This window comes from Leptodactylus fuscus, chromosome 7 (genome assembly GCF_031893055.1).
Source record: "Leptodactylus fuscus isolate aLepFus1 chromosome 7, aLepFus1.hap2, whole genome shotgun sequence".
NCBI lineage: Eukaryota > Metazoa > Chordata > Amphibia > Anura > Leptodactylidae > Leptodactylus > Leptodactylus fuscus.
This window is the reverse complement of record NC_134271.1, coordinates 22,028,627-22,040,653: the sequence shown is the minus strand read 5'-3', so window position 1 is coordinate 22,040,653 and position 12,027 is coordinate 22,028,627. Positions and strand designations below refer to the sequence as shown.

General features: G+C 42.1%; 1 protein-coding gene across 1 annotated transcript in view; it reads left to right on the top strand.

The window, feature by feature from the left end:
- Positions 1 to 12,027, top strand: part of LOC142214426 (mucin-5AC-like) — a 69,770-nt gene that overhangs the window by 24,650 nt on the left and 33,093 nt on the right. The window contains exons 8-15 of the mRNA XM_075283372.1: positions 102 to 211; positions 3,335 to 3,548; positions 3,928 to 4,053; positions 4,714 to 4,870; positions 5,612 to 5,750; positions 6,717 to 6,827; positions 8,571 to 8,640; positions 11,281 to 11,421. Coding sequence (XP_075139473.1) covers positions 102 to 211; positions 3,335 to 3,548; positions 3,928 to 4,053; positions 4,714 to 4,870; positions 5,612 to 5,750; positions 6,717 to 6,827; positions 8,571 to 8,640; positions 11,281 to 11,421 — 1,068 coding nt within the window. The remainder of the gene's footprint in view (positions 1 to 101; positions 212 to 3,334; positions 3,549 to 3,927; positions 4,054 to 4,713; positions 4,871 to 5,611; positions 5,751 to 6,716; positions 6,828 to 8,570; positions 8,641 to 11,280; positions 11,422 to 12,027) is intronic.

The window sequence follows — 12,027 nt, the reverse complement described above, 5'->3', positions numbered from 1 at the left end:
TTCCGAGAATATTCAGTTTTAATGTAGAGGTTAGCAGTGCGCCTGACCAAACAGAGTAATAATAAGAAATCTACAGCAATAAACCTGCTTGTCTTCTTTAGATGTTCCACTTACAGCAACAGAGTATGGAAATCTTCAGAAAGCTGATGGTCCCAATGAAAACTGTCCAGACGCAAGCCCCCCAGACTGGAGCGACTGTTTTATGGAGAATGTAACTACTCTTGTACTTAAATATTATATATTATACATAGGGTTTTTTTTTCTTTTATTTTGATTGCATTATGTATTACAATGTATAGATATTGGGACACTTCTCAATCATAGAGAGATCATCAGATTTCATGACTTAATCACATCCATACATTGTGGAAAAAGAGCTACAGAAAAGCTGAAATACTACTTTTCTGTTCCAGATTTTTCTGTAGTTTTTTTAAGCTAAACCCAGAAGTGGCTACAAAAGGAATTGGAAATATAAAGGAATCTTTTATACTTCTCCCTTCTAGTCAATCCACAATTACATGGGCTCAAAACCCCCCCCCCCCCAGCAAAATCTGCAATAAAAAAGTAGCTTTTTTGCAACATTAGGCCTTAAGGCCAGGGCCTCACGGGTCGGAAACGCTGCGATTTGCCTGCGATGGAAACACTGCAGGAAAAATCGCGGCATTATACGGTACAGGCAAAGTGGATGGGATTCATGCAAATCCCATGCCCACTTTGCGTTAAAACCGCAGCCCAGACATCCTGCAATTTCCAAAACCATCGCAGTTTTGGAAATCACAGCATGTCAATTATATCTACGGAAACGCCAGCGGCTTTCCCATAGATATAATTATAACAGAAAGTCCGAGAAGGAAAACTCTGTGAACTTTCTGTTTAAAGCACTGCAGGAAGAACCACGATGTGTTCCTGCGGATCATCCCGTGGGGTCTTAGCCTAAAGGGGTTTCCAGGGATTACAAGTTTCTGCAAGGAGGCCAGGAAAGGTGAACCCCCCCCCCCCAAAAAAAAAAAAAAACATACCTTTTCCCTGTGCTCCAGCTTCTCCTACCAACCGCTGTCCGATTTCTCGAGCCCCAGGGCTTGTTCCTGGGGAAAGTCCTTGCTGAACGTGACCACTGAGGCCAATCAGCAGCCTAAGGAATGAAATTGAGATGTTGCTCACATTCTTTACCTGTAAATTCCCAGTTCCTTTCCTTAGGCCACTGATTGGCCTTGGCAGTCACATGGGGTGAGGACTTCCGACAGAACAAGCCTTGGGACCAGGCAATGATGAAAGACAGTGAAGCACTGGGGACAGTTGAGTATGTTTTCTTGGGTGGGGTTTTCATCTTCAGTATAATGCCTGGACCACCCATTTAATCTACTTTTTCTTTCCTGGAATAAAGGGTGCTGAATATAGTTGAAACAGTTAGGAACATTGTTATGTTTTATTTATTATACATTTTTTATATAATAGTTTGTTAGTACTTCTCATAAAGAGGACCTTTCAGGAGATCGGTGGTATTATATACTACTAGAAAACTAACAGTGCACTGAATTCGGCACAACCAGCTTTACCTGTATGCTCCTAGGTGTCAGAGATATCAGTGCCATTCGTTTCGGCAACAATATACCTCCACAGTCAGAAGAGTGGCCTTACCGTTCAGTGTCACAGCGCTGGGCTATGAGGAACTCCCTCCCGACAGTACTATGGCAAGCCTTCTGACTGTGGAGAGATATCGGTGCCAAAACTAAGGGCAACAATATCTCTGACACCCAGGCGTATACCGGTAAAGCTGACTGTGCACTAGATTCAGCACACTTTCAGCTTTCTAGCGGTGTATGATACAGACATGATCTCCTAGAACATGACAGATCCTCTTTAAATACATATATATATATATATTATTTTTTTTCATGCTACAGGTTAGGTTCATGCTACATATGAATAAACACAACAGTAAAAAGTACATAATGAAATGACATAAAATAACCTTGCGATTTGGTAGCGACTGACCGGGTTAATCTTATGATATTTATTATACTGTACAAAATGCAAAAAAAAAATGTATTTCTTAACTTTGCTTCCACTGGAGGGGTCAATCTAAAACCAGAGTGAACTATTTCTCTAAGGCTGCTTTCACTCATCGTTCAGGGATTCTGTCCCCCATTCTTCATGAAAAATGCGTAGAAAAAAAATCCTGCGAATAGGTCTGTTCTCTCCACATTGTTCGGGCCGAAACTGGGCAGACACCATTATTGTCTAAAGCAGGGGTGCCCAATACGTCATTCGCGATCTACCGGTTGATCGCAATGGACGTATGGGTTGATCGCGGGATGAAGCCAGGGATCCCCGGTGTCTGCTTGTTCACAGTGCAGGCTGAGAGTCGACTCTCAGCCTGTGCTGTGAATAAGCACTCCGGACACTTGCAGGCCAGGCAGCAGCAGCTCTGGGGGATGACGTGCTCCCCGCTCTTAGCTATAGAGGGAGCCGGGGTGCTGCTTGTTCACAGCGCAGGCTGAGAACAAGCTACGGACACTAGCAGGCAGGGTTGCCGCAGCCCCAGCCTGCCAGTGTCCAGAGATAACTCTCAGCCTGCACTGTGAACAAACAGACACCAGGGATCCTTGGGCGGCCACAGATCACCGCTGTCTCCTGCTCACATGCTCCACCCGGCCCCGCCCACATGCCCGTCCCCACCCACAGACACACCCACAAGAAGTGGGTAGTAGATCTTTGGAATTGGTCATGTTATAAAGTAGCTCACATGCTGAAAAAGTGTGAGCACCCCTGGTCTAAAGGTTTCCGCAGGTAACCGATTTTTAGGCTGAGGCCCCACACAGCAGCTTCTTTTGTCGCAGTTTTTGCTGCGGTTCTTTGAGCCAAAGCCAAGAATGGCTATAGAGGGAATGGTAAATATTTAGGAAGTTCTTACACTTCTCCCTTCTGCTCAGTCCACCGCAACAAAATCTGCAACAAAAGAAGCTGTGATTCCGCAATGTGGGATTGAGTTTCCCAAGTGGACCCAAAGAATGGAAACCTGAACACAAGTATGAACCAGGCATCAGTCTAGTTACAAGATTACAAATTTTGCTTGTCAAGTTTTGCCCAAAATGCGTATCATGACAACGAAGCTGCTGCTGTTTTGATTTTTTTATAAAGTATTTTCAATAAAAGAAAACATTTTTGGCAAAGGATGTGCCGGACTACATCATTTTATGATTCTTTTGTACAATATCTCAAATGACCAGCCGGGGACGTTCACATGAACTACTGTAACATTACTTGTTGTTCTAATATCTTCTTACACAATGATGTGAATAAACATGTGAGTTGCATTGTTTATATCTTTCAGGAGACCATATGTGAAACTACACTGAATAGTCTAAGTTTTTCCAACTGTCATGAAGTTCTTGATACTGAGCAATATATTAAAGTTTGTAGGCAAGATTTATGTCGATGTACGACAGATGTCGAGTCCTGTATCTGTGCGACTATAACCCAGTATTCCCACCAGTGCATTCTTCATAGAGGACAGCCACAAGACTGGAGAAGACTAGATTTTTGTTGTAAGTTCACAAACTATGTGTTCATAGTATAGACATTAGTGTCACACTTTGGACTTGTGCATACAACAACTGTACGCCATACATCTACACTATGTATGGCACCCATAGAAGTCTATAGGCTCTATTCTTTTAAGTGATTGTCTGAAAATGAGTTTGGGAAAAAAATTTTTTTTAAATAATGCTTAAAATGGATTTAAAAAAAACAAAAAACAAAACAAAAGCAGTACTCAACTCACTCGCCACCGCTCAAGATCGCCACTCGCCACCACTCAAGATCCGATACTAATATAAAGTCCTATTAAATTCTAGTTCATGCATTGTTGGATCTTCGCCATGACCAGGCCAAGCATTGATGTAATATCTTACTTTTCTGTTCTAGACAAATCTTGTGAACATAGTATGAGCTATCATGAGTGTGGCTCATCCTGTATGGACACCTGTTCCGATCCAGAAAGAGAACTTACTTGCGATCAACACTGTGTGGCCGGCTGCTACTGTCCCGAAGGTTAGTGAGCTCTCTATTCTTTAAAATATTAATTAAAAATTTTTTTATATAGTAATATAAAGCTTTGAAGTTTTCAGGCACAAATTTTAGGCAAGCCAATCCATGATGCTCACAAGATAAGATAAGATAATCCTTTAATAGTCCCACCATGGGGAAATTCAGTACTCATGTACATCCTGAAGCACCAAGAAATGTCCATAATTAAATTATACACCCAACCACAACACAAAACCACAAAGCCAGGAACTTCATCCAAGTGTATACCTCCTTCAGATTTGTTATCAATTTCTTAGATGTTACCATCACTTAATCCCACCCTAAAAGGTCACATGGCATTGAAGGTTGAACTGCATATAAATGAGATTTTCATGTTTCATATAAGGGGAACTAAGTTGTTGCTCAGTGAAAAAACCCAAATCAAAATGTATTGATTCAAAACTGTGACATAAAAACAGCTTGTATTTGTACTTTTAGATTTAACACCCAAACAATACAATAAAAGAATCACCTAAATCTCCTTTGTCTATAGTATAATTAATAAATGAAGTATTGAATGTACAGTATTATGGAACTACAGAAACATAAGCAAATGTACAAGAGCTTTTTCACTTTAAAAGATATAACATGATATTTTATTATATTTTTTTTCTGTCATATTAGGTATTTTAGATTTTAACATGCATTTCATAATATTTACAGGCTTAATATATGATGATGTTGGCAACTTTGAATGCATCCTTCCTAGTGATTGTCCTTGTAGCTACAATGGCAATGTATATCAACCAGGAGAATCCTATTCTACTTCCTGTAGGACTTGGTAAGTAAAACAAATATACTGTACTTTGCAGGGCTTGGTTGGCTTCATCTACACAGGTCACGCATATAGTGCATCCTATTCTAAATTTTAGTACAGAAATATTGCAGAACACTGACTTACCATTGCATTAGGTCCACATCAACAATTATATGTAATACTGCTCTAAGATTACAGAGAATAGAAGGTAACACGGTGGCTCAGTGGTTAGCAGTGCAGCCTTGCAGCGCTGGAGTCCTGGGTTTGAATTCTGCCAGAAACAACATCTGAAAGGAGTTTGTATGTTCTCCCGTGTTTGTGTGGATTTCCTCCCATTCTACAAAGACATACTCATAGGAAAATAAATGTAAATTGTGACCCCTACATTAATACAGATCAAGTGAACAATGTTTTGGTCAGGTATGACCTTTATCAAGCCAAATTTGCGTGGTGAGTTTGTAGGAGATCCTGTAGTTTCTCCTATAGCCCTTGCAGGGTTAAGAGTGGATTGTCAAGATTTTAGGTTAGTTTATACCAGTGATTCCCAAAGTGGTCCAGGTGGACCTCCAGGGTTCCACAGGAGACTCGATGGGGGTCTACGTTGGATCTAATCTTCACATTTTTTGACGAGTTTTGGGAATATGGTAGAAATGTAGCAGCAGGGGTCCACCGTAACTAGTAAAATTTTGAAAGTGGTCTACGAGAAAAAAAAGTTTGGGAACCTCTAGTTTACACAATGTCTGTTTGTCCATGCTCGATTTACAGTTCATGCTACGGTGGAAGATGGAACTGCACAGTCATACCATGTTCTGAGACTTGTTCCATAGAAGGAGGCTCTCACATAACCACTTTTGATCAGCTGCGATATAATGTGCGTGGGGACTGTTATTATGTGATTTCTAAGGTATGACCAACTTTAATTTATCTCTTCCTATTTTATTTGACATTTAGACATTAAGAATGTAAGATATAGATTCAGAAACTGGAAAATATATCCCTGGAATAAAAACATAGTACTATGTGTTATGTCATCAGTTTTTGCCTTTAAGGGTAAGTTTACACGGGGAGCATGTGGGTGGAATTTGGCACTGAGAGTGACGCGGGTAGCCGTGTCACTCTCGGGCCAAAACCCACCAGCCATCACTGTCGCGGCTTCCGACAGTCGCGGCCTCCCCCTCCGGAGTAGGCTCAAATGAATGGGCCAACTCCAGAGGTTGCTGCCACGAGGCAGACGCTGTGGCTCAAGGAACCGCGCAATCTGCCTGATGAAAGGGCAGTCCGCATGTTGCCATTCATAGAAAAATGTAGCCTGGTGGTCTCCATAGACCACCATTTTGAGGGGGCAGACTATGACGTGGATTCCTCACCATAATCTGTCCCCTCCATGTGAACTAGCCCTAACTTTTAAACAAGTGTTCACTGTATTTTGATAGTGGGTGGCAGGGTTGTCAGCACACAGCAAACCCTGACAAACACCAGCCCATTGGGCTCAAGGGGGCCCACTGCTCTGCTGAGAACTGAAAAAATCAGTTTTGTTATAAAAATGACTTTATAGGCAGTTTCCTCCCTTGCTAAACATGCTGTTGTCCATCGAAACCTAAATTTTCCCCTTTCAGATCTCTGACCCCTCTGTGCCTGATGTCTTTTTCAAGTAATGTATAGTACTTCTGTAAATCAACTGGATGTAACCGATTGTGCCTCCCACGTGACTGACAGGAGGCCTGTGGATGTGGGACAATAAACTGGATTTACTTGGGACAAACAACAATCATTATTATCTAAAATAAAGCTTGACGAAACACCAATGTAAACATAACTTTTGGCATGGCTCATGTTTTAGATTTCCTTATGTTCCTCATTTATTTCTTAGGATTGTTTGAAATCCAGGTTTACTATTTTGGGTGAATTAAGACAGTGTGGAATAAGACACACAGAAGCATGTCTTAAAGGAGTCATCATTTACTTAAACAATGCCACGACGGTGAGTGATCCTCTCATTGTATAATAATATTTTTTATCTGAAATTTGTTAAGAAGTTAAAGATATTAAATGAGTAAAATGTAAATGTACAATATTAGAAAGTTGCATGGCTCTATAAGACGGGATAAAGGTCTGTAACGTGTGACTTCACATCAGAGGGCCATTGTCCACTATTATAAATTCAATAATTAACAATAATTCCGTAACAGAATTTATGATTGTATATAATCGTTTGCACTTCAGACCTATCAGTTGGCACTTTTCAAAAGTTGCAAAAATTGTCACACGCTCAGTCCAGACAGATGGCGGCATAAAAAGTGGAATAACATCTCAGTATAGAAAAGTTGGAACAATAGATTTGCCAAATTTACACTGACAGACAACATACCTTTGTTATGTATGTTACTATTGTAGATTTGGAGAAAAACTACTTGAAGTCTCATGAAGGTGAGGCAGATGCACTAGGCCATAGATTTTTCATCTCCGAAGCAATGCTCTTGCCACTTAGACTCCTAACATATACATGTGCCACCCCATGAAGTGAGAGTTGATCCTTCTGTAGCAACCCACATGAACAGGGGTGTACCCAAAACGTCAATCCAATGGTCGATCGCAAAGGAAGTATGGGTCGATCGCGAGACTGACAGTGCAGACATATTCCGGGTGCGGTCTGCTGTGTGGGCGGGGCCTGGGCCGCACGTCATCCCCTGGATCTGCTGCTGCTTCTGTCCCGTGTGTCTCTTCCCTCCGCTCCACCGCCGAGACACATGGGACTGAAGCAACAGCAGCTCTGGGGGATGATGCGCTCCCCGCTCTCCAGGCGGCCGTGGGCAGGAGCCTTCCAGGTTGGGGGTCTCTGCTGCGGGCACCGGCATTACTGGCAGTGGTGTCGGCTCTGTGCTGGGTGCCCGGGCAGTGCCATGTGAGCTCTGAGCATCAGAGCAGGCCCTGCCCCTTGACTTGTTAAGCCCCGCCCATTCTTGTTAGACTTGTGGGCCCCATCCACACAGCAGACCCAGGCCCTACACACACACACACAGTAGATCATTTTGACTTGGTCAATTTATAAGTAGCTCAACCCCTGTACAAGTGTGAGCACCCCTGCACTAGAAGGACCTGGAGGCTGGATAATGGGTGTTTGCAGTGGTGGCCTTAGTCTTGACCAAATTCTCCAGCTCATCTCCTGGGTTGGTGCAGAGCTGACCAGGGCCTTCAGGGTACCTGATTATGGTGGTAATAGTTCCCCGTTGCATTTCCTTGGTAGTCTTCAGCTTCACTGTGCCAGATGGCAGATAGAAGGGCCCCTGTTGTTGAATGCAGGTACAGCCTCAGGAGACAACATCTTTTCTCAAAGGCAGTGGATGACCTTGGACTCTCCCCCAAACTGGCACAAAATACTCCAAAACACCTGTACAAGACGGTCAGCAGTGTTTTTTCCTCATCTCATAGCTGATACAATTCTCTGCCCCGTTTTGTTTTCTTGACTAGCGTTTTAGGGTGGTGTAACTTATTTATATAGCCATGATATCAGTTTGCCATTTTCACACAAGTTTAAGGGAAAACTTATGAACAATAGGCTGCACTTAGAACATGTCACATGTTGAACTCCGTAAAAAGGGCACCAACACTGAGGAAAATCATGTGTTTTTTTTGTTTGCCTGTTTTTTTAAGCTACAAATAGACTGCACACTGCAAACAATAAAACCTGCCAGAATTGATTTATATAATGTTTTTTTTTTCTTAGAAATTGGAGATTAGATCTTCTGGCCTTATCTATGTGAATGGAATGAAGACGAGCTTGCCTGTATACACAGGTATACAACTTATACATTCAATGAATGAGAGACGCTGCTCTTAATGTTCTGTAATGATAGGCCATTCACATATTAAAGCACAATTTTGACTTGGTACCATTGTGTTTGAGCCCACTTTTTACTGTATAGACAGGAAAAGCTGGTGGGTGCATCGAATATATTTTTTGGGCTCCATTCATATGATGAAGACCCAAAGGGCCTTGAAATTTGCCAAGATGGTAAATATCAATGTACCTTTGTTGTGTATTTAATAGACATGAGCGAGTAGTACTCGATCGAGTAGATATTCAATCGAATACTACAGTATCTGAAATACTCGTACTCGATCGAATACCACTCTGTTCGAATGTAAAAGTTCGATGCAGAACCAGCATTGATTGGCCGAATGCTATACAGTCGGCCAATCAATGCTGGTTCTTCTCCTACCTTTAGAAGTCTTCTCCGTGCAGCTTCCCCGCGGCGTCTTCCGGCTGTTCATTCACTCTGCCAGGCATCGGGCCTGGGCAGAGCCGACTGCGCATGTCCGCTTGTCGTGCGGGCATGCACAGTCGGCTCTGCCCCGGCCCGATGCCTGGCAGAGTGAATGAACAGCCGAAAGACGCCGCGGGGACGCTGCAAGGAGAAGACTGCACGGAGGATCCAGCCCGACCCTCACTCGTGGACTTGGTAAGTATAATTTGTTCGAACGTTGCCTACCCCTGAAACGAAATTTCCCCCCATAGACTATAATGGGGTTCGAAACCCAGTCGAACAGTGTGCGGCTGTTCGAATCGGATTCCGAACCCCGAACATTTTAGTGTTCACTCATCTCTAGTATTTACCTACAGTTTTCTATTTGAGTCAATGGACAGAAATGCCACTGTATACCATTACAGTAGGACAGGTCAGAGCCTTATATTGAGAATGCATCAAACAATGCTCTATACATCTTATGAAAAGCTCAGGCATGATGTAAACAGATCATTAACCTACAAATCCTACATGATGTAGAAAGACCCATACATTAATATTTCTATTCATTCTTTACAAAGGATTGAGGTCTTTTGCTCTTGTGAATTCTAGCAAGTACACAATTGGGGCATTAACACTCTTTTAGCATAAGAGTAACATAATAATGAATAACTACTGTAAAAATATTCTTTCTTCAATATAAAAAGTTCCCTTTACTTAAAGAATCATTTCCCCTTGCCTAACAGTATGCATGTAAAGTAATATAAAACTAGGTAATGAAGAAATATCACAAAAGTTATAATTTGGTCACTAATACTATAAATTCAGTGTTAAAGAGAGTCTATCACTGCCCCCAGCTACTTTAAACCTCTTTCATAGACTTGTAGATGCTGTTAGCAGAATAAGAATGATACCTTTCTTATGTTTCAGAGCCCCAGGGAAGCCGAGAAAAATCACTTTTGTTCTTTATTCAGATAAGGATATTGGAGCACAGGAGGAGTTTTCTTCATCAGGATCAACTCCCACTGTACAGGGGAATGAGCTGAATGCAGGATGGGCATGTTTAGTAATGTTGCAGCTAGAGATGAGCGAGTAGTACTCGATCGAGTAGGTATTCGATCGAATACTACGGTATTCGAAATACTCGTAATCGATCGAGTACTACTAGCTGTTCGAAGTTAAGATTCGATGCAGAACCAGCGTTGATTGGCAGAATGCTATACATTGCCAATCAACACTGGTTCTTCTCTTACCTTTAGAAGACTTCTCCCTGCGCAGCGTCCCCGCGTCCTCTTCCGGCTCTGAATTCACTCTGCCAGGCATCGGGCCTGGGCAGAGCCGACTGCGCATGTCCGCTTGTAGTGCGGGCATGCACAGTCGGCTCTGCCCAGGCCCGAAGCCTAGCAGAGTGAATTCAAGGCTGGAAGAGGACGCGGGGACGCTGCGCCGGGAGAAGAATCCAGCCCGACCCTCACTCATGGACTTGGTAAGTAGAATTTGATCGAATGTTGCGTACCTCTGAAACGAGCATTTCCCCCCCATAGACTATAATGGGGTTCGAAACCCGTTTGAACAGTCGAACAGTGTGCGGCTGTTCGAATCGGATTTCGAACCCCGAATATTTTAGTGTTCGCTCATCTCTAATTGCAGCAATGCTCAGTAATAGAAGAAAACTTCCCTATGCTCCAAGATTGTCATTTGAATACACAATAAAAGTGCTTTTTCTCTGCATCCCTGGGGCTCTGAAACATAAGAAAGGTATCATTCTTATTCTGCAACACTATGAGAGTGGTTTACAATAACTGGGGACAGTGATAGACTCTCTTTAAGAGTCTGTACACACTGTCTTTGCAGTGTAGCTGAGGATTGCTATATATTCCGCTACTACTGTACTCTTTTAGCCTTACTTTGTTGTGAGATGCCTCTGTATAAAATACAATACAGCAAAATGGTTTATTTCACAAAGCTAAGAAATGGAATGCTAAAATGTTGGCAAAAGGAAACTCTTTGGGAAATAAATGGGGGTTTATGGATATAGTTGATGTATACAGAAAACATATAGTGATAATGAGTTGTAGACAATAAGATTGTCTTACTTTGGATAATAAATAGATCAATCCTTGCTTTAGAAATAAATAAAGATCAAAATTTCTCCCTAATTATATTTTGTCTGCATGAATTTTGTTTCAGAAAAATATATAGTCTTTCAACCTTCACCTTTCTATATTGTTGCGGAACCAACCACCATTGAGTTTCAGGTAGTGGTTCAGATATTACCCACAATGCAGCTGTATGTGGTCCTGGAACCTTCATTCAGAACAGTCACTTGTGGTAAGAATGAGTCTTCATTTTATCAGCAAGAAATTTAGAAGATGCTTGCACTGTACCTTCAATTTCTTTGTCACTTTCATCCTTGAACATTATACATTAGATACATGTGTACTTCCCCTCCATTCAATGTCTATGGGGCTATTGGACATAGCTAAGTATAGCACTTACGGTACATATTTTTGTCAGTTCTGTAGACCAAATGAAGCAGCATTGTATAAGCTCAAGTCGAACTGCTTAAAGGGATCCTATCATTGGATACCCTTTTTTTCTGACTAACACTTAGGAATAGCCTTAAGAAAGGCTATTCTTCTCCTACCTTTAGATGTCTTCTCCGTGCCACCGTTGGTAGAAATTCTGGTTTTCTTCAGTATGCAAACAGCACTGGGGGGCGTCCCTAATGCTGCGATGCCCCCAGTGTGACGCCCCCAGTGCTGTTTTCATACTGAAATGGTTGGGTTGATATAGAAACCCGGTATAAAACAAAATTGACTACGTTGTTATTGGAACCTGGTCTTAAACTATGTGTATGTCAGTGAGAGTAATAATAAAAAACCTGCATGCTGGGTTGTAGAGGAAACCCAGTCTTGAAAAAAGAATGGCTGGGGG